Source organism: Ictidomys tridecemlineatus, chromosome 7 (assembly GCF_052094955.1).
Source record: "Ictidomys tridecemlineatus isolate mIctTri1 chromosome 7, mIctTri1.hap1, whole genome shotgun sequence".
In the NCBI taxonomy this organism is placed as follows: Eukaryota; Metazoa; Chordata; class Mammalia; order Rodentia; family Sciuridae; genus Ictidomys; species Ictidomys tridecemlineatus.
Window position 1 is genome coordinate 62,914,393 of NC_135483.1, and position 27,379 is coordinate 62,941,771.

The window sequence follows — 27,379 nt, forward strand, 5'->3', positions numbered from 1 at the left end:
ACTCAAATTTATAGATTTTTTATATATTTTTTATTCCTCTTGTGCTTAGAAAAACCTAAGCACAAGTCAATAAAATATTATATTCTTCTAGTCATTTGTAACTCCCTCCCCCCCATAAACTCTTTCATCTGTGTGTGATTTAATTTGGTGAGATGGGCTTTAATTCAAGCCTTTTCAAGTGACTTATTTTCCTAACACTAGTTGTTAATAAAAGATGCATTCTTTTCCCCACAGCTTCGTGGATACTTTTTCATCTGTCAAATTTTCACCCAAACACATATATACACAGAAATCTGTTTAATCCGTTTAAAAGATTCTGTTTTTAACGTTGTGTAGGAGTGTCAGTTCCGGTATTTTGGGTCCCAGATGTTAACAAATTACAATAATTTCTGGTACTGTCTTGACGAAATGGGGGAGAACCACCGTGCGGAGGCATTTAGGACCCAGGGGAAAGCCAGGCTCAGTATAGAAGGACAGAGTCTCGGGCGCACACGCCTCCTACCAAAAATCACAGCCCCGTGGAGCCCAGGCTCTCATTCACAGCTTTCTAGAGAAATCTGAGCTCGAACCTGCCAGAATAGGGGATCTCACCCACCCCGTTCAGCCGCGCGAGGACACCTGCAGAAACACATTCCCAAAGCAAGGCTGGGCGGCTTGTGTGAAGGTATTTGTTGCCTTTTTTCTCCCTTCTGTATTTTGCGCGCCTCCCCGCCTTTCCCCGGGTCTTGCGATGCCATGGCTGCGGCGTTTCAGCACTTTGGTGCGTGGACAGCTCCCATCTGCAATCTCTCTGCGCTCCATCCCTTCCTGCACCCCACTCTCCCCCGCCTCCGCGGTCCATCCTCCTCCTCCTTCTCCGGCGCCCGCTCAGCCTGCACCCCCTTACACCATCGGCACCCCCATCTCCACCATCGCCGCCGTCATCCTCTCCACCATCACCGGCGCGGTAACTACAGTCAACACAACTGTGTCCTCCCACTTAGACAAAGCCCCAGGTCCGCAGGGCAGTGGAAAGGAGCTCAAGTTTACAGGCAGAGGAGGGAAAGTTCAGGGGAACGACACCCCTGAAAACAAAGAGAGACGTCTGCTTGAGAGAAAGGGAAAGTGAAGACAGGAAGGAGAGACCCCCGGCACATGGGGACAGATGGGGTACTTGCCAGACACCAGCAGTTAGCCAGCTGCCTTTCTACAGACTAGGGACTGTTTCGTTCAGGAAATTAACATGGCCTGAGGCGTAGTGTGATTTCCAGAAAGACGGAGATGGGAGCTCGACCCAGGTTTCTGGTTTTTCCAATGGAGAATCACCAGGAAGCAGGGTGGGGGTGACTGATGACTCATATTCACCCACATGTCCGTTTTCCTTCCTAAGCATTTACTGTAGAAACTCTGGGATTAAGTTTTTTTTTTTTTTTCTTGTACTGAAACGTTTTGTAAAAATGGGAACTCCAAAGGTTAACTTCGTGGTCAGAATGAAAATTAAAATGATGGTAATGATAACCTAACAAATGGGGCTCTCATCGGAAAATTCTGTTTGTTCAAATGTCTTTTTCTGCCTTTTTATTGCATTCGAATTTTCTAATCTTGGACCTATCTTGGAACCAGAAAGGATAGATCTTTTGCCCAAATGGCCAAAGTAGTAATGATATTCAGAACAGATGGCCTGGCTTTGTTCATCACGAGTCAAGGACTGGCTCAGATTTGAAAGGCGAGATTTTTGTGTGCTTTCTCAGTAATCAGGCGATAACACCATTTTCCTATAATAGTAAAGGGTAATAGAGTGCAAAAATTGAAAAGGCATTTTATGTAAGTATGGCTTGCCAGGCTCTGCTTTTAGAGTGCTATCATTTTCTAGCTCAGCTGAAGGGAAGTTGGAACATTTTTCAAATATCTGATTAATTTGGACTTGATAGTCCAAAGACAAGTCATGGTACCTATTTGATTTAACCAGGGTTGTCTGGTTTATAGGTGCCAACAAACAACAGAAAATAAGTGCCTGAAACTGTCATTAAAAAAAAAATGTTTTGGTGCATGCTCATCTAATTGATTTTTGCTGTACACAAAGTGTTGGGTTGCTTTTTTACCCCCAGCAAGTTATTTTTCATAAAATCAGCATCTTAATTAAAATGAGATTTATTTAAATGGAAGTCATATCAGGTCACATGTAAAAGAGTTCAAACCAGAGCACAGGAAAGCTTTATTTAAAAATGCTTTAGTACATTAATTCTGCCTTTTAAAAAAAGAAACAGTGAAGCAAGTTTCACCTAAACCAGCTGCTCATCACTAAAGACATTGCCAAAAATAAAGAGTCACAAGCAGGTATTTTCTGGAAGAAGTTTTGAGGAAGAATTCACATCTAATACTCTTTCTGAATGGGGAATAGTAGCATCATGTCAAAAGTTACTGCTACTGATTATATGAACCTAATCCTAATTTCATCTGCCCCTAAATTAAAGAAATATATTTAGTGAAATGGATTTTAGAGTAAAGGAAAACTTGGTTATCTATATATTGTCCTTAGATTGGTAATATCCACAGTAAACAAGAACTCTCAAGTCCCTGAGCAAGGAGATTCTTTAAACTCCCTTATCTGTCTGCAAAGAATGATTCAGCCCCCATGATTTTAAAAAAGTATACATATTACCAATTCTAGCTGCTTTGCACCAGAAACTCAGGCCAAGAATCCAATGCCTCCAATGTTTCTGCCTTCCTGTGCTTAATACAATTTCCTGAGGCTGGGGACATTTCAAAACAATGCTGCTTGGGTGAGATTTACATACATCTGTCTCAGAAGCAATGCTTATCCCTGACTGAAATATGCTGAACTTATTAATTTTTATAGAGTGCCACTATCTTGGTTTCCTCTTATTTTTTCTATTATGGGCAATTTTTCATATTTTCAATAACAGAGCTTTCTCATTTTAAAAATGAATTTAAAGGTGAACAGAAAGCATTTTTTCATCAGAGTCTCATCATACAATTTGGCAGACATGCTCATAGAAGGATGTAAAATTTTAGATTCAGAGTACAAAACTGGAGGGTCCTTTATTTCCCAAAAAGTGAAATTATGAACTCTTACAACTGTCTGCTCACCTCTTCAGTCTTTACAAAGAGAGTAACCTTCTTATCTCTGAAAGTCTGTTCCCGACTTTATACACTCCCTTGTAGCACAGCCATCCTTAGTAAATGGATTCAGTCTGACTTTGATATTCTGGGCTTTTTTTTTTTTTTTTTTTTGTGACATGGTGACTTGGACAGAGGAAGTAACACAGAAGAGTGGGTATACAAAATATTGAACTTGACTACATGCAGTCAATCCAGAAATACCTTCAACATTGCCAAGTGAGATCTTCTTTTTTCCCCTTTCACATCCTTCTCCCAAATATGGATTGTTTTGATCATTGTTCATTTTTACACAGATACCACTGAAATAGTGGTTTTGGGAGAAGGTCCACAGAGTGAATTACTACAAATCTTCAACATTTAATGTCAGCCCCAAGTTTTATATCCGTCTAAAGAAAATTAAGCTTAATTCCAATCCAAACTTTTCTTAGTTTAAAGGAATTTTATGTTCTTTTCCTTAGTTCTTCATGGATGTAAAAATTAACTGATCAGACACTTTCTGCCCCACAAAAAGGCTTCTCTTAGGTAACAGGTTCATTGTCCTCTAGTTCTGCCACCTCCCACAACCCTTTATTCTCTCTCTTCTGGTCAGGTTACCAATCCTCTTTCTTTTTATGGATCCATTCCATGACAGGGAATGTCAGAGAAAAGTGTCCCAGTGGCAGGCTAATTTCCTGTGAGCTTTTCTTCTTAATTTTTGAGCTAGCTAGAACTTTCTGAGATGTTTTTCAGATGATTTTCTCTGTATCCTGGACCCTTGTAGCAAACCTTCATTGCCTATAACTTTTCCATCTCTGCTTCTTAAAATAGCATCACCTCGATTCAGCTTCTATTATTGCTCAAATGTCTTATGTAAAGTCCTATACCTTTATGTGTGTCAAGTACATAGCTTATTCATTGTTCTTTATGTTATACTTTTGGAGGAAGTAAGAGGGAAGTTGTGCACCTAGGAATAGAAGTTGGGGTGTTCAAATCATAGGCTTTATAAATAAAAGGCTTCTCGATGCATGGCTAAAGTAAAATAAATAAATAAATAAAATGTTTGATTTTTCTTTCTTTCATTTTTCTTTTCTCCCCTTCCTCTCTTTTTCCCTCTCATTCATTTCTTTCTATCTTTTCTTCTTCCCTCCCTTCCTTTTTTGGTTGATATATAGATAATGCAAAGGTGTGAGAGTAATTAATAGGGTGATAAAATAAGCTATCGTGAATGCTATTTTTCCATGGGGAGTGAACACAATGAGAGAGCTTTTTATTCTCGTTTTGGATGGTGTAGCACTGCTGTACACAGTGTAAGCTTTTCTTCAAGGGCAGATAATCTACCTTTTCTACCACTTTGGGTCATGACTAATCCTGTAGACCAACACTTCTCAAATAGTAATGGCCATGAAACTTGCCTGGAGATTCAGTTTCCCATTCAGTAGGTCTCAGTGGGTCTTGATATTCTGCATTCCAAACAAACTCCTAGGTGCTACTATTATTGCTGGTCCATGGACCACTTTTAAAAAAATCTTAAATGGCACATAATATTTGCAGGTATCTATGGAATATAGTCAATATTTCAATACATACATACAGTGTTGTAGGGACCAGATCAGATTCACTAGCATTTCTTTGTGCTGGGAAACTTTAAACTCCTCTTGTCTAGTTATTTGAGATATTATGATAAGTTATTGTAAACAACAGTGGCCCTACTGTAGTAAAGAGTGCTAGAGCTTATTCCTCCTACTTAATTGTATTTTGGTATCTGTATTCTAACTCTCCCTATTCCCTCTATCTCCTTTCCTTGTCAGCCTCTTGTGACCACTAATCTCTTCTCGGTGAGATCTACTTTATAGGCTTCTATATATGAGTGGGAACATATGGTATTTTTCTTTCTGTGCCTGGCTTACTACACTCACTATAATTCATGGACTACCCTTTGAGAAGCAAGGACAAAGAACAGTTTTCTTATCCCCCCCACCCCGCAATAATTCCACCTTTAGGTCTGATTAGTAATTAATGGGACTCACTCAAGACAGAACACTCCAATATCTGCTGAAATAAGAGCTCAGAAATCATATGTCTGATTGAGTAGAAAGATATACAACAGCCTCCTTTTCTCCCACCTTACCATAAGCATCCCGCCTCATTTCACTTTCACCAGGCATTTTTCTTAATTTTATATCGGCTGCCGCCATTGTCTGCCTGACCACACCCAGAAGACAGTTCCAATTATATATTCGTGCTGGAAAACACTGAGTGGTCAGGATGGAAAGATCATTTAACAGCCACCTTTGGGAGTGCTGCCTTTCTTATATTCTCCAGATTCTTTTTTGAAAAAATATTTTAAAAAGAAGAAGATGATCTGCTATTAGAGGAATACCTTTTTCCTTCAATGACAAAAGAGCTAAGTGTCCCCCTCTTCTTCTCCCAGTGATACTCCTGAGATACACAAATGATTTGTTTTTAAAGCTTGGATATCAACTGGCAATGATGTCTTATGGGGATAACTTAATAGTATAGGAAAACATCGCAGTCTGATTTTCCATGTCTCTATAAATTTCCCCTATACATCGTCTTTTTAAAAACTATATTGGGGTATAAAATGAATGGCACTTCAATGAAAAACTTTTCTACCTAACGCAGGAAGGCAGCAGAAGAATCTCAGTCTTTCCCTACACGTTGACTTTTCCCTCAACTCCTGACATTGTTTGACTCAAAGCAAACCAAAAGAATGAAATACTCATAGGTGGTTCTAGAACTCAGGACGCAATCTTCTGCCAAATAAGTCCACTCTCTCTGATGCCCAGTCTATTTTAATTCTGGTCTGGCATCTATTTTGGGTAAGAAGTTCTCAGTGTCTCTCCTCTGATGGAACTCTTTTCAATTTACTTTTAACCTTTCTTAAGAACAGGAACAAATGGAAGCAGATGACTGTGTGCTTGGTTGCTATTTTAAAGGGAGCCAAGGGAGTCTACACAATGAATATTTATGTGGCAAGAGTAAGTCCTAAGCTAGGACTGAGCAAAAGGTGATGGAGTGTTGACTGGGAGCCAGAACTCCATTCTGATCACACTACACTTTCAGATGATTAAAGGTCTCCCCTTCATCCTTCCAGACGGATCTCCCTGCCCCTAGTACAGATAGTTCAGATCTACAAGTTGGCTAACATTTGATAAAAAGTCAATGCACTGGGGATCACTTTGTTACTCACAAGGCTTAAGTTTCTTTGCCTGTACTAAAGCCGAAGTCCTACAAGCTATAATAGTCCCTCTGAAAATTCAACATTTGCAGAAAGATTCTTTCTGGTCAGCACCAAAGAATGCATAGTTAACAACCCCTGAGATTTAAGAGTAGGCTCTGCTGGCAGTAAGGGGACATATTGTAATCAGGAAAGATTTCAAATACAGTTGTATTTAAAATATATATATCATTGTTCCTTGATATTTTCAATTTTGTTCTAGATATACCAGCAGTATATACTTTTATTTAATTTGGTATAAAAATTCCTTTTGGCATTCCTAAGTCAAACTACACATTTCATTTAAAAAGCTGAAGTGAGGCTTGAGAAAGGTAAATATCTCTAAGGGTTAACCTAATTCAACATATACTTAAAACTTGGAAACACAGGCTTCACAGTTGCTAATGATGGAGGTCATTGATTAGACTTTCCTGTGCAGAGTTTTATCACTGAGATTCATTTTTCACCCTTTTCTTGTAATAGAAGTCCACAGTACAATATGGGTACTGTTTCTCATTTTATGTTTGTCTTAATTTAGATTTGTGTACTTAAATTTTTTTTATTACCAAGAACACCCAGAAGTCATACAAATTTGAAGTAATCTTCACTAGCTAATAAGGTCTTACCTTTCAAATAATATTTACACTTTATATATTTTATCTTCCTGATAATAACAGCATTATTCTCTCTTCTCCCCAAGTATGGGCAAGTTTACAGCATCCCTTAGATGATCTTTCTTAGGATTGACAGGGGTGGGTGTGCACCTGCTGTGTGAGTAACAGTGAGGGCACTGGTACCCAGAGCCATGTAAGGAAAAGTATCTCCTTGGATAAGCAGGAAAGCCATGGATGAATCTTAGGTCAGATAGGTTGGGTGAAAATCTTTGTTCTTCCACCTATATTTTATCTAAATCTCAGTTTTATCTTTTAATTTAGTAAGTAATAACTTTAGCTTTAAAAATTGATATGGAAATTACATTCTATAACATCAAAGCCCTTGACACTTGACAAGTACTCAACAAATATTTGTTTTTCAAATCTAATACTAGCTTGTTATCTGACTTTAAGCAGTTTCTTAGTTGTTATATGCTTCAATATCTTTTATTTGTGCAGAGACAACATAATTATGATATTAACAAAATTATAATGGTTAATGCAAAATGAATCTTTTCACTTGACAGGCCCTTTGCCCTGTGCTGTTTCACATGACTTTAACATATCTGAAGAAATTTTCTTTGTTTTATCTTTTGGAGGATCATCATAACAAAAGAAAGAGATAATTGATATAAAATGCTTTGAAATGATACATACACATGTATATATTTTTAGAAAAGGCACTGCTACTTATATTCTGATTTTTTTCCTGATACTCAATGTGTGTTTCTGAAGATGATAACCAAATAAATGAAAATAAAGATAACAAAATAATGAAACAGATCTCATCTGAATTTCTATACTTTCTGAAAGGATTTTTATACATAAACTCCTTGATACGTAAAGAATATCATATATTTTTAATGTGCATTTCCTTAAGGCTGAATTCAATAGAAAAAAACATACATATTTTTTTCTAGTGGAAACCTGTGATGGAATATAAATGTAGAATCCTGTGATATTAAGTATGACATGGAGATTCTTTTTGTCTTTCCCCTTTATGCAAAAATACAGGGACCTAAATTTCTAGTTCATTAGAAAAGATGTGGATTAGAATTGAAAGTATTCTCTACCTTGGCCTCCCCAGAGGGGCCTCCTGATTTCCTTATTTGTCTTTAAATTCAGAAGCATTTGAGACCACACCAGCAATGGGAAGAGATGGTTTCTGCATAACCTTTTGGGTTATGAAGCACATTTTCCTGGTGATGTCATGCCTGGCACTCTGCTAGGCGTGGCAAAGTATCAGTTTTTCAAATAGAGTGTCAGGGACTTTGCTGGAGCAAAACACATGAAGAAAGAGCAAAAATTAGTGATAGCTGGGAAAGCCTAGAGAACTAGATTTTAAATAGCTCCAGTTATCTTCCGCTGAAAAAAAGAAGATGAGAAGGTAACTCAACATGTGTAAGATATAATACTAGATACCTAAGAAAATTTGTTTATTCATTAGCATTTTTAAGTTCCCACAATAGTAAATCTGTAAGAAATTTAAGGGTAGGGGAGCAAGGACTTAGAGGAAGGTGACTTGCTGAAGGTATTAGGTAGCAAATATTAAAACCTCTTTGCTACATCAAAGAGGCAGAACAGCAAACTATTTAAAAGCATAGTTCAGAGAAAGATTGCTTGGGCTTGAATTCAGTTTCTGCCTCTTAGGACTGTGTCATCTTGGGCAAGTCATTTAACCCCTCTGTGCCTCTGTTCTCATTCATTTCATACACTTGTTCTAAGGATTAAATTCTGTGGTACATAAAATGAAAAAAATCTTTCTTGGGATAATAGAGTTATGATAAATAATATAGTTATAATTATTAATACCATTAGAATGGAAAACCACTTCTATTTTTTTCATATGATATCAAGTTCAATGTTTCTACAATGCTAATCCAGAAAAGAGGAGAGAGAACAAAAGATTATAGTCAATTGAAAATGCTATATCCTGATGAATATTCTTCGTATAAATTTTCTGTTGCTTTAACTATCATCAATTAAAGTTAAGTAGAAGTCTATTTATGCTCCTGATATAAAGAATTTGCCTTTAATGGAAAATATCTATTTCATTCTAAGTATGAAACCCATTGACCCTGGTTTGAGTATTCTCCCCAGAAGCTCCACTCTATGCTGATCACAGAATAAAGACGTAGATTGGAGTAAATTTATTTCAGATATTATAGATTGGAGGTATAGCAATGTGTGGAAATAGTCCATGAAAAATGCAACCTCAACTTTCCCCTTGAACCCATGGTAATTTATCTCAGAATCATTGTCAAGTTCCCTGAACTGTAAGATAAGTAACTTGCTTCAAGCTGCTTTAAATCTTCTGTTGGGAATGAGCTGTTGCTGTGCCTTGTACTCTTGGTACTGTGCTCCACAGCTTGGAATTGTGAACATTTCCCAGCATGCTTCAGGGAGACTAGGATCTGAAATCCAGTGTGCCTAGGTGAAATTCCTCCCTCATAAATGAAGTAAGACATTAAAAGTAGGGTATAATGCCTCCTTTTAGGAAAATCAGCCTTAGAGGTATCCAAATAGAAGGGGAAACCCACTTATTCACTCACACAAACAGCATTTTGAGTGCTTTCTTTATTCATCTATGCTACATATCATCATTGAGCACTGCTTTATAGCATGCCCTATTCTAGGCACTGAGATACAGCAGAAAACACAGTGAAATAGTTCTGCTTAGGAGCTGACCCCTTTATGTTGTACACTGTGCTGGGAATACACAGATAAATGACACCTAGCCCTTCCCCATAAGGTGTTCTGAATAAAGAGGAAAGAGAAACAAAAATGGCAAGAACACTTGGTGTGATTGGGGGTATGGGGATACTGTGATCTCTGAAGGCCAGAGAGGGTTTCCAGAAAATGTCTTCCAGGTTGAGTCCTGAACTGCAAAGGGGGGTTAAGCCAGTGGTCTTTCCAGGTAGAGAAGACAGCTTTGATATTTTATCCTAGGACAATTGGAAGCAAGTGATGGATGTTAACCAAACAATGACATGAGCATTTTTCGATTGCAATATAGAGAATGAATGAGGATACAGAGTATGGACTGGCCGCTTGGAAGCACCTATAGGGAAACCATTGCAGGAATAAACAGATGAGTGGTGAAGTGGTTCAATAAAGACAATGATCATGGGACTGGAAAGAATTGGGCAGATTTGAGAAGTGATTGCCTGATAGTGGGCGGTGAAGGAGAGGGTGGAATAATAGTTGACTCTCAGGTTTCTAGCGTGGGAAACTGCATGGAAGATGATGTCATTAAGAGACGGAGGTGGAGAAGCAAATTCAGGATGAGGAACCATATTAGCTCAGGTTTGAACATATTTGATTTGTAGTGTCTGGGGGACAACTAAATGGAGACATTCAGTAGGCAATTGAATGTGGAGCCTGGAGATCAGGAATGAGCTATGGACTGAAGGTATTTGCATAGAGATGGTCAAATCACGGAGCAGGGAAAGGATCCTGGAAAGCACTGGCACTGAAGAGAGAAGACTGAGCAGGAAGGATAGAAAGCCAGGAGAAAAATCAGGTGTGTATGGATTCACAGAAAAGAAAGGGAGAGAACAGTCTGAGAAGGATAAGGTAGTCGAGGTCAAATACTGATAGAGGTCACCCTCACTGGGGACAGAATTTGTCCATTGCATATAGCAACAAAATTTCATTCACAAGTAGGGTGACCATCTGTCAGGATTTGCTTTGAAGTGTCCCAGTTTATGCTTGTTGTTCCAGTATCATTATTATTAGCACCCTTTAGTGCTTATATTTGGATAATAAATCATACTGTTGTCATCGGTTGGTGAGAGCAGTTTCAGCAGCATGTCAAAGAGAGATAGCAGTAGGTGTGGGGATGAATTGGAGGAGGAAGACATCAAATGAGGCAGCTTTATGAAGGGATGTGCTGAGACTATTGGATAAGGAATTTTCACATCAGATTGCATTGAACTTGAAGTTACCTCCAATCTTGTGAATAGTTCATAGCACTATTTTCCTTTTCCGTTTTCAGTCCTTAAAATCAGTGAGCATCAGGACTCTGTTTTTCTTGATTCACATATCACATAGCTAGATGTTACTATGTCACAAAGCAAATATTTGATAAATTCATTTCTATTTTTATATTATCTTGAAAATGAATAGCAGCTACATGAAGTATCCTTCCTGTCCTCCATATCCTAAAACAGAAATGTCTAGTTTGGAACTAAGCAGGAGACTCATTTTGTCTTTATGTGTGTGTGTGTGTGTGTGTGTGTGTGTGTGTGATGTTGGGGGTTGAACCCAGGGCCTCCCAGGTGCTGGGCATGGATTGTATCACTGAACTATATCCACGGCTCTCATTTTGTCTTTTGAATTATTTTGTATGATGAAGCATTTTCAATAATAATTAGGCTGGAAGTAAATATTTTGTCTCTTACTATAGATATTGTTGACCTAGGAAATCTAGAAATAAATACATACCTCCCAGTTTATTTATACCTAGTATGTCTTTGATTTTTGGAACTTGTAGTACAGACCAAACAGATGTCTATGAGAGTTTAAGCATTTATACTTAAAATGAGAAAGATGCAAATAATATTGAAAACGTTCAATGATTATCGTATATAAAATGGTATCTCAGGACAATAGAAAAGTCATGTAAAATGCAATTATTTTTGAACTTGTGTGGCTGTTGAGTTAGGTGGAGAACCAATCAAGAGTTTTAATTCCCTTTGCCCTCGTTCCAGAAGGGTGGCAAATACAAATAATAAGCCCTGGATAAATGTCCACAAGTGAACCTTTTTTCTCAGTGCTTATTTAATTTGATTATTGAAGGTCAAGCTCCCAGCCCTAAGCCTGCCCCACCTCCCCAACTGTTGGGAGACTCCTTTGAGTAATTAAGCACCTGTGAGGTTTAGGCTAGGGTGACCTTTAATAGTCCCTTTTTATTATTAAGATGCAATGGCTGTGTTTTAAAAGGCAGGGGAGGGGATATTTCAGTGAGAGAGGCTTCTGTTTGAGAAAAGAGGCTAATGGAAAATAATAAATTGCACAACACTCATAATTTGTCTGCCACATCTAGCCTATGAATAGCCTCATAAAGCATGCTGTGACAGAGAGGGATCTTTCTCTCCCTTTATTGTTTCTCAGAGTCATTAATAAAAGAGCCCATTATTGATAATCTGACCACACACTATTATGTTAACTAGTCAATGTAACTAAAAAATTCTCAAACATATTTCAAATATTTGAATATCAAGCATTCAAGTTATCAATATTGAGGCCGAGTCCCCCGTGTAAAGGATTATCTACCATTTGTTCTTTGGAGACCTACTAATCAGACACACAAGTGCACACACTGCTTCTCTATCTAGGTTCTGATTAATTTACTGTACTTTCTTTGTATGATCTCTGTTTTGTTTCTCTTGTGTGCATTTGTTTTTCAGTAAGCAATGGCTTCGGTTTTGCTTCTCTTTGGGATGGCCACCACATCATAGGGCCTGAATGTCCAACGACTTTCTGGGAGCAGAAAGAAGATCCTGTAATCTTCTGTTTCAGTGGCAGTCTGGTGGTAGGAAGATTATTGAATGAGCCACGGTGTCAGCACATCATCAGGTGAATGGGACCAGTCTCTCTTCTTCCAAAATATCAGAAATTAAACACTTGGAAAGGAGATTTGAACAAGATGACCCATTTGCAGGCTGGACTCAGTCCAGAGACTATAGAGAAAGCACGCTTGGAACTGAATGAAAACCCAGATGTTTTACACCAGGATATTCAGCAAGTCAGGGACATGATCATCACTAGGCCTGACATTGGATTTTTACGTACAGATGACGCCTTCATCCTGAGATTTCTCCGAGCCAGGAAGTTTCACCAAGCCGATGCCTTTAGACTCCTGGCCCAGTACTTCCAGTACCGCCAACTAAACCTGGACATGTTCAAAAACTTCAAGGCAGATGATCCTGGCATTAAGAGGGCCCTGATTGATGGATTCCCTGGAGTGTTGGAAAACCGTGATCACTATGGGAGGAAGATTCTTCTGCTGTTTGCTGCCAATTGGGATCAGAGTAGGTAAATGTAGATAGTGTCTTTACTTAGTTTTTCTTTTCCATGGCATTTTCACTGCATGTATGGGGTTATATGGCTTTATAAGTTAAGGGCTTTAATTTTAAAAAATATATTCCACACACCCACATAGAAAGTTTTAAGGCCACAGGTATGCTGTCATCAAAAGGCAAGTCCAGATTTCCAGTGGTGTTTTGGAACAATAGAATCATAGCATTGGACTTGTAAGAGACTTATAAGTCATTATAATTCTTATTAAAGTGGGTCATTTATTTTAATAAAACTGAAAGTGATCTTCTGAAAGACCTATATATTATCTTTAGTGTTTTTTTTTCTGTAACAGAAATGTAGCAAAAAATGAATTCAGTGGGTGACCTTAAGTCAAGTGTTTTTAATACCTAAAATAATGATTCTTGGATCCTTTCCATGACTTTGATATTCTCTATTTGTCCCGAGTGCTTGATCTTTGTATCCAAATACACTAGATATTTCTCTCTGAAAGTCCTATAAAGAACTCCAAACTCTTCAGCCCCAGACTGAAAGCATTACCGTCTTCTCCTCTATATCTATTCTTCCAGTCTCTCAAGCCAGAAATTCTTAATTGACCTTTGTTCCCAAGTTCTACCCCTTGCTTTGAAAAAAATCTCTCAAGTCTCTTTACTTCTCTTTGATCCCATCACTATAGCCTTGGTTTAGCGTCTCATCATTTCTCACTTACATTACTGCAAGACTCTGATCTCTTCTGAGCATCCTGCCTCTGGTCTCTTCTGAGCCATTCTAGTTTGCACTGTAGCCAGGATAATCCTTCCAAAATTCTGTAACGTCACTGTCCTGATTAAAGTTCTTCAATGACCTTCAAAGCTTTCAAAGTAAATTAATTCCCTTTATAATCCACCTTCTACATTTCCTACTCTGTGTTTACCCTCTGCCCTTCTGTTCTGTGGTCCAAATGGTTGGAAGTATAAACTTTTCCCTGACCAGTTGTGATTTTGACATATCTCTAATCCTTTGGATTTGCTCCACCACACACCTAACGGAGAGACCCACCATCCCCATCCCAACTCCACCCTCCTGGACTCAATCTGCCTAATAATTCATACCTATCCTTGTATCTTCAGGCACATAGTTTTCATTTACTCCACCTCAACCCTATTTTAGTCAGATGACCATCCTCTGCTCCTGTTTCTATTAAAGCATTCATAATAGGAGCATAAGAATCACTGTTGTCACAGATAATAATTTTGAACGCTTACCACATACTCTGCTAAGCAAATGCTTATATTGCAATATATTGCTCATGTTTATATGTTTATCTATCTATCTATATGTATTTGCATATATAAAACTTAATACACCCAATACCTAGCATAACAGGTAGTATTACTCTTCTCCAATTCTATATTTGATGATAATTTAATGTCATGTAGTTAGTGAAACATGGGGTGAGATTGAGCCCCAATGGTCTGACTCAAGAGCCAGTTACCTTAACCTACCTTATTATAAATGAGTTTACCTTGTGCATTCTTACCCTCTCTTCCCAAGGCTGCAAGTTCTTAAGGGCAGGAGACTATGAGTTTGCATGTTTACTTGGCTAGCATATGGCACAATATTCAATAAGTGTTGAATGAGAAAACAAATGAATGAATCCATCTCCAAAATATCAACTGTGGCTTGAGCTTTCACAGGAATATCTTCATTAAAATTTTTATTTTTTGGAGGAAGACACAGGTTTAACCTTAAAAATATATCAAAACACCTTTTAATACCATTAAAAGGAATTTCTAGGGTACTTCTTCACTGCCCCACATCACTTCCTCCTCTTCTTAAAATTAACAGTAGTATAAGGTTGAGGTAGCACCTTATATCCCTGGAAAGGCATTTGAATGATTTAATACTGTCTAGAATTTGGTCAGGTCTGTACTTGGACCAATAATGATAATATAGAATAATTTCGTATTATAATATGTTGTGTCATAGCTAACATAATTAATGATGTGTGTTTCATTACTTTGTTCCAATGATGAGAAAGATTTCTGGGTTCTTATATTCATCCACCTGTATCATTCAATCAAGAAACATTTGAGGAACACAGAATTTGTGCTAGGGCTTGTATAATGCAAATGACAAGAAGACGTGGTCTCTGTTGGTGAAAATCCCATGGGGTAGCTCATTGTCCAGCAATGGTACAAACATAAGAACATCTAGCCCCTGTTTAACACAAGACAGCTCCTTCTGAGACACAAAAACCACCAACACAGGACATCAGTGTTAAAATAGAGGGAGAGGTTGTCCTCCTGAGAATGGCACATTAACATTTGGGATTTTGAAACAGGAACGTTGTGATGATTCTGGAGAATAATCCATGCTGACATCATTTGTGCTAAGTGTTGTTAGTGTTCTAGAACTTCCATCTGCTAAGACAGACGATACAGAGAACACCAGTCAGTCGTGGTGCTGTACATATGAAGAAATGAGCTCTAGTAAGATATTTTATTTTGTATTAGAATTTGTTGTGTATATATCCCAAAATGTGTTGTAAAGAAGTGAGAAGTAACACATCTCTGAGGAAATAATCCAAATGTTTATGATTATGATAACCTTGAACGAGTCACTTCTCTGTTCCTTGGTTTCCTCGTGTGTAAAATAAGAAGCTTGAACTATATAATCCCTGAGAAACCTCTAGCTCTAATGGCTCATGAATGTGAAGCTCATTCAGCTTCATCCGATAGAGGAGAAGGGATTTAAAAAATTCACTTTATAGGCTTTTAATTCACTAGACTTTTTTAGAGTAACATTTCTGTTACCCTCTCCCTCCCCCATCTCTCCCTCTCATGATCTCCTTTCTGCCAACCCACACATAAAAATATTTCTTGTAAACCATTTGCTTTTTACAAGGTAGTAATGATAAGGCTATTCCATTGATAGTCAAAAAACATTGGATGCAAGCAAACTTTATTTTGAATCTGAATATTATCATGTCACTTACTGATCATCTGACCTTGGACAGGCAACCTCTCTGAGACTTGGTTTTCTTTCCTGTAAAGTAGCGATGATAATGATATCTATGTGTGGTTGGGAAAATTGAATGAAATAATGCATTATAATCTATATTTTGGCACACAGTAAGTACTCAATAAGCGTTAGCTTCTAGAATGATTACTAATATTTAAAAATATCCCACTGCCAAAGTAGTAGAGTACAGATGGCAAATAAATTAGAACCCAAGGCAAGAGTACAATGCTGAAAATTGGAGTAGGGTGGAGCGCTGTGTGCCCACACGCGCATCCTGAGCACCTGCTCTCTCCCAAATGAGTTTCCTGTCACACAGACCCAGTCCAAATGCAGCTCAAAGGCCTGGAGGAGTTAGCACAGCTTTGCAAAGTGCCTGCATCACCATTATTGGGGGTCGCAGATAAGCAGGAAAACAAAATGCCTCATGTGAAAGGTTTACTGAGATTAAAATGATGATTAATATGATTAACTTGACATTAATCTCCTTCATCTAGACTTGGACACATGAACAAAGTGCAGAACTGTGAGAGATGGAAAGCTCTGTCCTCTAAAGCCATCTTTAGGGCTCTGGCTATTGAGGTTAGCTGTGACAACTGAGGCACAGATGCCCTTGGGCTACCTGAGTACAATTGGCCTTGTCCTAAAATTGAGCCTCAGCAGAAAACTGTCTGGCTTCTGTTTTCTCTGAGGCCACTGAGGTGAACTGAAAAGCATCAGATGAAATGAGAACCACATACTCATTCATAAAAGGAATGTGGCCCTCTGAAAGTCAGCAATTTATTTTCTAGCTCACCAGTGTGGCATGGAGTGAGGACCTAAGTGGACACTATTGCTCAGTGAGTCCTCTGATCTTTCTCACCTAAACTCATATCAGCACTGGCAAGAATTCATAATTTGCCCCTGTAAGATCCAATCAAGAATAAATCAATTTTTTTGCTTCTTTTTGAGCTATAGATGTGCCCCTGATCATCTAGCCTGGTTTGCCACAAATGCCCTGGTACTTCAGAAGGAAATATGATCATAGGTCTATTTTTTTCTGGATTTCATTTAGTCAAAAAAGAGTTGTACTTGGTCAAGGTTTTTTCTTTTTTAAACATTTTAGAATCTCAATTTATCAAATGGAAGTAGGTAAGATATCAAGCTTCCTGGGCTATTGCAAGGATTAATTCCAATTGCCCTACTTGGTAGTGTCCAAGAAGCAGAATAAAGTGTGATTAAGTGCACAAACTCTGAAGCCAGATGGCCATTTTTAAATCCCAGCTGCCTCCTACCAGTCACATGCCAGAGCATGTTGCTCAAATCCTCATTACCCTCAGTTTCTCACCTACTATGATCCTAGATTAACACTACTTGATGCTCAATAATTGGTAATTGTTTCTTAAAAATAATAAATGAAACCAGGCAAATACCTAGGATACTGGGTCACAATATATACTTCCTAAATTTGATGCCATTACCAAATTTCTTCCACATTTAAAAAATACCACTGAGACCTTAAGCTACCTGGCTGCAGAGTCTTATTTGATAGTTCAGTTGTGGCTGGGAGGCCACCTAGTGTTAGTACCCCCAACTATTGTTCATTTTATCCTCAGGTTATAAGAAAAGCATTTGGGGGGATTCAGATAATGAAAGTCCTATAATATACTATGATACTATCCATTAGTGCTATATGTAGACCAGCTGGGTGCCCAAGTACTTAGATAGAGAAAACACAATTAGAAATGCATTACAAGTTATAATATGTAGAGTTAATGTTGCACATTCTTTGGTCAGGATATTATTTCTCATACTCGGAAATCAGCAAGCTGGTTGAAAACTAGTTTAAAAATTGGTTCAAGTTAAAAGAAGGAAAATTTTATTTTGGCATATGATCTTGAGATTTAGTACATGATTGGCTGGCTCCATTGGCATTAGGCCTGTGGTGAGGCAGAACATCATGGTGGCAGGAGTGTGTAGAGAGCATGATAGAGGAAAGGACTGAGAACAAGACATAACTTTCAAGAACATGCCCTTAGTGACCTACTTCCTTCAAACAGGATTTGCTTCCTGAAGTTTCCATCAATCTCCCTACAGTTCATTAAGTTATGAATCCATAATGGATTAACCCACTGATGAAGTTAAAGTCCTCTTGATCCAATCGCCTCCCAAAGACCTCATTTCTGAACACTGCCATATTGGTGAGAAAACTTTCAACACATTTCAATATTAGGGACATTTCAGATCCAAACCATATTGATGAGGCACTTCAAGGAAGAGTTTAGTTAGGGTGTAGTACTAAAGAGAAAAAGGAGACTGATGCACACATTGATTACTACCTTCATGTCTATGGACTTATTATAAGAAGGCAAAGGATCCATTTGGATGGAAGATTAGGGAGTCTGAGCCAAGATTTCAGACCTAGGACTGGGGTAAAGCTGAGCAAGTAGAGAAAAATTTAAAGTCATCCCCAAACTTTTTCAAAATGCATAATATGTAAAAATTCCTAATAAATAAAATAACAAAAGAAAGTAGCATAAGTATTTACAATTCTTTCCCCTTTGCCTCAGGCTCCAGTTTGGTTCAGGACAGCACTGCACAAACCAATCAGATTTTTCAAGAGAAGAGCCTCACATTGGTTCCTGTCAATTATATTGCAGGGCAGGCATATACAATAACCACCACACCAAGTCTTTATGGCTCCCAAGCATTTTCATATATTTTTTAAAATTTAATGCTCAGAATGATTTGGGAGATTCAGTGTCACTGACTTACTGATGACAAAAGGGAGGGTAAGGAGTAGAAGGTGCTTTACTAGTCAAGGAGCAATATGACTCATCAATGGAAAAACTTAGATTCAGGGCTTCTAATTCCAAGTTCATTTCAAAGATATCTGGAGGCCATTGAGTGGTTAGATATTTCAAAATACTCATGGAGCTTCTGCAAGGCTGAAGATGGATTTCTTGGGTGGAGGAAAAGTACAATGAGGTACCCAGAAGAGGATCTGAGGTCTGGGTGGACTGAATCTTAAAAGGAGTATCATCAGTATGTAGAGCTATTGATTCCTAATGTGTATGACTATGTCCAGTCTGTGGAATGTTTATCATCCTATCCTGGCATTGGGACAGCCAGAAAGACTTCTATATTTCCAAAGTGTCTGGGAGAGATGGAGTCTACTTTGAGATCCACCCTTGTGGGGGGAGGGGGGAGCGGGGGTTGTCTGGAAACACCCTTCTATTAGCATCAATAAAATTATTCTTCATTAGGTGCTTTTATGCCAATTTTCATATACAATCATCCTTCTGTGAGGACTGGTTCCAAGACTCCCTGCAAATGCTAAAATCTACTGATGCAAATTCCTTATATAAAATGGCATTTGTGCATTATCTTTTTTACTTTAAATCATTTAACTATATCTTATAATACTTAATATAATGTAAGTGTAATGAAAATAGTCATTTAACATATAATAAAGTATAATGACAAGATAAAAAGTCTGTATATGTTCAGTACAGATGCAATTTTTCCAAATATTTTTAATCTTTGGTTGGTTGAATCTGCGGATGAAGAACTTGCAGATATGAAGGGCCACAATACATATTTTCTATTATAGTCCTGCAAGGATCTATGTTATGTAACTAGGTAAGCCCAATGGAAATGGGACTATTCCCTGGTCTATTTGAATATAAAGAAATATGCTTTCCCACTAAATCCACCAATGATTTCATTCCTCCCCGAACTTTGAGTTCCAAAAGTCTCTGGCAATCAAAATATGAATCATTAGTGTGTTGCTAAGTAGCAAAGAAGCCCTGGGGTCCAAATTCAAGGTTTTCTTCACATACCCTATTCAACTGTCCTTCAACCCAGAGGCACACAATGACTAAGTGTAGACCATGAAGGTTTTTTTTTGTGTGTGTGTGTGTGTGTGCAACTTATAAGGCTGACAGTGATGACTGCTTTACAAGTTTATGCACCAGAGGTTGAACTCGTTTAGGAGGCTGAGTGGTGAGGACCCATCCAGTCTTCAAAAGAAAGAAAATGAAAAAGGGACTCATTGGTTCAGTCTGAGCAAATAGGAAATTGGGGTGCTGGCCTATAGACAAGACTTGCAGTTCTTTAGTGGGATAAAACTGGGTCTCATTTATTCCTTCACACACTCTCTAGTAAACACCTGAATGGCTACAGTAGTCTGGACTTGTGAGGTTCCTAAAGGCTCTAAGGTCTTATTCCTGTTGAGCTCAAGTCCTAGAATGGCATCTCCCAGCATGCCCCACATCAGACCCTCCAGGCATCTAATGATGGGAGGACAAATGTTATTAGGATGTTTGACCTTCTTTCCTTCACAATTGTGAAAGCAAGAGACACTGTCATATGGATGTTATAATTTGGAAAGTCACCTGGATTCTTTGTACTTAAGAATGGGCATTTTTCCACTCACTGCTGTTTCTGGGAAGGTGTTCCCCCCTTCCATGTCCTCTGATGCTTTGCAGCAATTTAGCTGATGGATTTGCTGGACATAGAGCAGCTCCTTCAGACGTCACTGGTCATTGCTGACCTGTGACAACCTCTAAAGGGCTGAGGTGGCAAAGCCCCCACAGCTCTGTGGGAGTGATGATTTGGCCGTGGGAGATGAGCTTCAGGCAGCTCTCTCTTCTGATTAAAACCCTGAGGCAGTAGGTGGGATATAACTCTTCAAACTATAAATAAGCTAGCTGATTGAGGCTCTCTTTTAGCTCTTACAAGAGCATTAAGGAGCTTTTTACAAGTAGCAGGGGTTCTGTACCCCATTCAGTTTGATTGTCCTCAGTAATAAGAACTTGTGGCATGAAAAGGAACAGGTTTCTCAGTAGCCATGTGTCCATGCCGAATATTGATGAGGAAAGAAAGAGAAGGTAAGTGAGGGAGTTGTTAGACTTCTTACCAGGGCTGCAGGGAACCTTACTCCTCAAATCCCAAAGCCTATTAAGAGAGATTCAGCAAAATGTTCTTCTATTAAAAACACTGCCAGAACCTCTCTGGTAGCAATCCGTTTTTCCAATTGTTATGAGTTTGGGAATGAGCAAAATGAGTTGGAAGGAAAAGGAAAATTATCACAATTACAAAACAAAACAACATTGAAAGCTTATTAAGTACTTACCATATGTTAGCCAGTAATGCTCTTAGGCAGGCACTAGAATATCCATATTTTCCACATGATGAAATTGAAGTTCAGGAAGGTTAGGGAATCTTTCCAAGGTCACCCAGAAGATGAGTGGCTAATAGAGGCAAAAATCTCAGACCTAACTTCTCAATCAAAATGCTACGCTGCACAACCAACTCATACTGGAATTCATTTTCCAAATTTGGGGGCTTTTAATCAGACATTCAGGAGAGCTCTCAGTGAGAAATTAGTGAGCAAGCATCAGCAGACACTTGAGCTCTCAAAGAATTTGAAAACGACCTCATCACTCAAATGGAGAATCCTGTTGTCATGTTCCATGACTTCCAATGTCATGGAATCCTGGAAAACTAAAGATTGAAATTCAGCCAGTCTTTACTGTCATTATTTGACAATAGTAACAGTAACACAACAACAAAAACAACTTTGATTTTTAAAATCCCAGCCTAGCAAGGGAAACGAGATATTGCTTGGAATGTGTTACCCAAAGCAACCCTAATCTAAGCCTACCTGTCATCTTTGTCTACCTGTTGCTTGCATGAAAATGAGTGTTCATCTACAGACTTTCACCTTGCAAATAGAACCCCGGCTCTGCAGCTTAGTAGCCTTATGACCATGGCAAGATAGTGACTCTGTACTGAGTTTCCTGGGTGCTTGGTGGGGCTCTGATGTTGAAATGAGGTAGTAGGCAGCAAAGGGCTTTGCACCCAAAGGGTCATTTACTTTCCTCCATAGTTCAGATGCTTTTCCAATTTTGACCTAACCCAGACCCTAAAATGCCAAGGATATGAATTCCCAGTCAGTGGAAGGATCTTATAAAGGAGAATAAATCTGTTACATGCTTCTAAAATGATGATGATTGATGAAAGAATGAAGTTATAATGTGCTTAGATAGGGGCTTCTTCAAGCTGCTAGATGTGTGTATGGCTTGTCATGTGTGATGGCCAAACAATTTTCTGGACGTTTCTTTTTTTTTTTAATATTTATCATTTAGTTATCGGCGGGTACAGCATCTTTGTATGTGGTGCTGAGGATCGAACCCGGGCCGCACGCATGCCAGGCGAGCGCGATACCTCTTGAGCCACATCCCCAGCCCTGGACATTTCTTTTAAATCCCTTCTTCCTCCAATAAATTTCTTATTGACATCCCACTATTTACATGCTAATTCCGCTTTCTGCCCACTGTTCACATCCCCTTGCAATTGAACTCAGGCCCTTACAAATATGCCTCTTATCCATCTCTCCTAGAGATTGAATGGGAGAGAGAGCCATGGGGTCTCTGTTGGAAGATAACAGGGCAATGTGTGACCCTGCCTCACTGGGTGGCTGTGGATGTCACACGTCTTTACAACAGTGCTGCACAGGCTAGTGTCTTTGTATCTGAGGGGACCTTCAGGACCATAAGAATAAGCTTTTATTGACAGTATTTCTTTTTAGGCCAGCTGTTTCTCCCCAGTTCTCATTATAAACCCAGGCATTTAAAAAACATTGCAGTCCTTACCTTGTAGATTAAAAAGAAGAAGAAGAAGAAAAATCCCCCTCTTATGGCCAGAAATTTTTCAAGAGCCTAAGAATAACTTCTTTCTTCTCCAGGCAAGTCCTGGCGAAGGTAGCCAGAGCCAAACTTGCTCACAATTAACACTGTACTGCAATCTGGGGGCATGGCCAGCATTTGCTCTTAAAAAGACCAGTCTCAATAAAAGAGGGCCCACAAAAAGGGCACTTTTAATCAGGTTTTGCCTGCATGCTGCATCACTGGGAGATTTCCTAATGGGCATAGCAGACTCCCGAATGGCTGCATTACAAGGTTTTTTTTTTTTTCCCTATATTAAAGCTCTTCAGGGCCATTAATTGCTCTCCCTAATTTACAGAAAACCCAGAAAGCATCTTCTGATCCTTTTAAAAGGAAGATGCTGTAGAGCTGAGAAGCAAGCCCCCTAGCACAGACTTCAATCCCCAGTCCCTAAGCCCTGAGTCTCATCTCTATAACCATCCACCAGCTCTCCTGCCCTTTAAATATGGTTCCCAGATAATCACTCCTGAACGGTGATATACAGAACTTTAAACAGCTGCTGGGAGTGATTAACTGCCTGTGCTTCGCTCAGGTGGTAAATCAAGCCCAGAAGCCATTTATTGTGACTGTACTATAAAGCAGTTGAAGTTATTGCTACTATACTGCAAAATGCAACATCAGACAAGAAAATAAAGAGAGGGTAAATTCTGCTGTGAAGCTTTTACCGTGATGTGTTTTGTTTTCTTTGCACATTCTCATTCTGCTCCTCACTATTTTCCTCTTCTCTTGGCCTCTGTTTCTTCCCCATCTCCGTAACCCCCGCCCCATGTCTCTCCATCTAAGTTCAAATGTGGCACTTCCCCTGTCATTCCTGATCACAGTGTTAATATTAATAATGCTCCTAGGCATGTAACATCTCTCTGTTTCCTGTTGTTTTATTTAATACAACAATTTATGAAAGAGATATTATCTTCATTTTCATCTGGACCTGTCACAGGGCTGGTTAGTGCTTTGATCCCCAGAATTTCTCTGTCTCCTTCTCATGGGGTCTGCTATTGAGGAATCATAGGAAAGAATTATAGATAAGAAATCACCTTATCTTTGATGGCTCAACTTTGTGGCAGAATTCTTGCTCAGCAATCCTTAAGATTCCCTAATAAAGTTGGCCCACTCTTTCACCATATATTTTGCCGTAGGAAACCTTAATAATTTGGCATCATTTCCTTTATCTAAAGGACATCTTTCTTCCACTGGAGTCCATGGTCTCCCTCATCTGCCCCTGCACCCTCTTCATCTCAGCTCTTCCCCAACCTTACTGTGTGGTTCCTCCTACCCTGGCTTCCTTCCTGTTATGAGGTTGGATTGGGTCCTAGAGGAGACCAGGAAGAGGTATCTAAGCCATCTGGGAAGCTGGGACTTCAGAGAGATCTTCCAACTAGAAAGAGAAGGAAGGGTGAGGAAACTGAGACAAAAGTGCACAGGATGCCATGATCCTGGGGGACAGAGATGCCATGTTGAGAAAACCTCAGTTGGTTCCATTGAACATGGAAGATACAGGCTCACCTGGTGAGAGATGAGGCTGAGGAGGTTGACTGGGGCCACCAAGGAAGGAATTTGTGTTTTATGCTAAGAGACCATCAATCAAATCGTTCAAATCTCATATCCACACTAAGTAGCTTTGCCACAGCCCAGGCAGTGTTGATCTCTCCTCTGTCCTTCCCTGAATGCCTGATACAGTAATCTTCTTTACAGCCTGCTCTCTCACATGCCAGGGAAACTCCCAGAGGCAGGACTCGGGGTCTTTTCCTCCACCCTCTCTGTGGCTACAACATAGAGCTCAGGGCTGGGGAAGAAGTGGAAAATGGAAAGCCGAAACAAGGGAAGTTCTTTCTAGACTCTTCTCCATAGCAATATTCCCATCAAGGTGACAGGTGTTGTGTGTTACTGAACTTGAGAATGAGAGAGGAAGAGACAAGGATGCTTCTGGCTACCCTTCATCCATGATCCTCTGCAGGACCAGGTGGTTATAGAAGTGGATTCAACAATAATAGTGTGAAATGGGTTGATAGGATTCTGGAGAGGCTTATCTACTCTGTGACTCGGGCTCTGGGTATGAGTTTCCTCATCTAATAATAAGTTTATGGAAGGAGATGACTTCAGTTGCATTCTCTCAACCCTTAAATTCTGTGTGATTTCCTTTGGATCAGATTGAGTGAAGAAGAAGTTTCTTGTAGGAATCTCCATGGTTAAGAATGCAGAGCTCCTGGAACAGAAGCCTATCTCCCTACCTTGTTCTTTGGGAGTAGCTTCTTATTTCTACTCAAAGCCCCATCGCTCTGACAGGTTTGTGTAGATTCTGGTGATAGCACCTCTCCTCATGCTGATTAGCATATCATACCACTAGAGGTAGAGTGTTGCAGCCTGATACTTGACCTGTGGCATCTCTCCAAATAATACTGCAATGCTTCATTTACCTCATATCTTTGTATTCCACAGTTATTAAATTTCCAAACCATTGAGGGCTGCCTTTTAAGGTCCAGTTTTAAAAATTTTATTCAGTTCTGGTTTAAACAAACAAATCAAAGAAGAATGTGTTTCTTACCCTTATTCCATAAAATTTAATATTTTCTTCTGAAAAGTGCTGACCCTGATAAATAAACATCATTGTACTCTGGGCTAGACAGTGAAGATTCTTGGAGTATGGAGGGCTTTGTCCCTCGGCCACATGGCCCCTACTGCCATGATTTTTGAGTTATCTAATGTATATATATATATTTTTTTAAGTTACTTTTTTCACCTCTTTGTTGTCAAGTCAAGTTGCTGTTAGTGTATCTGCTTCAAAGCACCGTTTTATTCCCCTAATTTTTTTTTGGAAGACAGAAAACTAAACCCAATGAGTTATATGCCTTGGGTGAGGAGCTAGAGGGAATCCCAGGAAATAAAGTAAATGAGCTGTAGCAGTGCATGAATTTTATACTATCTCATCGCTTTGATGAGAAATATAGTTCTGCCTAATGCACCAGCAGGCAGGGCATGAAACATTTTTCATTGCAGCATCTATTTGTCACTGTGCAAAACTGAAAACTTAAGCCAATATCCCTTCTAGATTTCTCCAACCTTGGATTCATGTTCTTCACCCCCCCTGAATCTTGTATCTTTCTTCTCTTTAAGATTCTTACAGACACGAGTATGGCAATATGTAAATCAATGGAAGTGTAACTGATGTGATTCTGCAATCTATATACGGGGTAAAAATGGGAGTTCATAACCCACTTGAATCAAAGTGTGAAATATGATATAATCAAGAACTATGTAATGTTTTGAACAACCAACAATAAAAAAAAAGAAAAAAAAAAGATTCTTCCTAGCCTAACAGAAAGTGACATACATCTTTCTTTAAACTTAGACTAAAAGTCATTTTTACCAAAGCAGTGATTATTCTTTTAGTTTTCATTTTTAGACTTTCCCAACTATTAAGTAGAAGGCTTTGTCTCTCAACAAGAATATATTAGGGGAAGAAAACTAAAGTATTTCATTTTTCTGATTATTTTGACGACCTTCTTTGTATCTTCCTCATCTACCTTAAGGGGTGTGTGTGTGTGTGTGTGGTGATGTGGACTGAACCCGGGACCTGCTCATGTTAGGCAAGTGCTCTACCACTTAGCTACATCCTTGGCCCAACACCTACCCTTAGGCAACAGGAATTCAACAGCTTTGTCACTGGACTTATTCCCTTTGGTCCCCTCATCCAAGTGACTACTTGCTTCTCCCTTCCAGAGTGGTCATCATGACCTATGACTGTGGCTTCACCACTGTGGCCACAATTTTTATATTTATTAATTTTTATTGATTTGATCCCTCCAGTACCCAGACACCCTCAGGTAGGGTCAGGCACAGGGACATTGGTGAGGCCTGCCAGCACTAAGATACCTGGGGAGGGGAGAGAAACATGCCTTATACTGGCTCCTCTGGTTTTCTCAGTGCTCTAAGTAGTGGACGCTACTGGATAAGTGAGCCACCCTAACCTGGGTCATTCTTTACCAGAGGATACCCATCTTTGATCTACAACTGGCTATTGTAATCATGCAAATCTCTTGAAATTGTAGACACTTGGCAGAAAAGAAGATACCAGCTTCTACCTGATTCCTAGCAGATTCACAAACAAAAGAAATTGAAGAACCAACACATGATTCTTCTTCTTCTTCTTCTTCTTCTTCTTCTTCTCTTGGTTAGCCCAAGAGTACAATTCTGTGGTGCACTAGGGAAGCAAATAACCTATTGGGATAGTATTACAGAATGGTTGCCTAATAGATTTTTGATCCCAAATCAATTGCCATGTCCTAAATATGAAGTGTTGTGTGATTGTAAGGATAAGCATTCTCATGGTGGAGACTCATGAAAATAGAGAAGGTGTTAGAACATTAATAATCGTCCTTAGTCCTGTCACTTAGATGAAAACACTGTTTTCATTGAGAATTGAAGTTACATTTTACACAGACACACAACTGAGCTTACACTGTGAATAGCTTATTTAAGTTGTTTTCCGGAAATGTTGTTCCAACCTCAATTTCCCGTCAGCAGTCTGAGTGTGCCATCTCTCCTTGTCTCCCATCCCAATTCAACGCATTATGATGCATACTCTGACCTTAATCATTTCAAGCCTTTCTGTGCTATTTTATTTTAGATGTGGTTTT

At 39.0% G+C, this 27,379-nt stretch overlaps 1 protein-coding gene across 1 annotated transcript in view; it reads left to right on the top strand.

Moving 5' to 3' along the window:
• Window positions 1–472: 472 nt before the first annotated feature.
• The window catches only part of Clvs1 (clavesin 1), a 194,250-nt gene continuing 167,343 nt past the window's right edge, over window positions 473–27,379 (top strand). Inside the window, exons 1-2 of the mRNA XM_005322974.4 lie at window positions 473–664; window positions 12,405–13,032. Of these exons, the coding sequence (XP_005323031.1) occupies window positions 12,578–13,032 (455 nt within the window). The 5' untranslated portion in view covers window positions 473–664; window positions 12,405–12,577. The remainder of the gene's footprint in view (window positions 665–12,404; window positions 13,033–27,379) is intronic.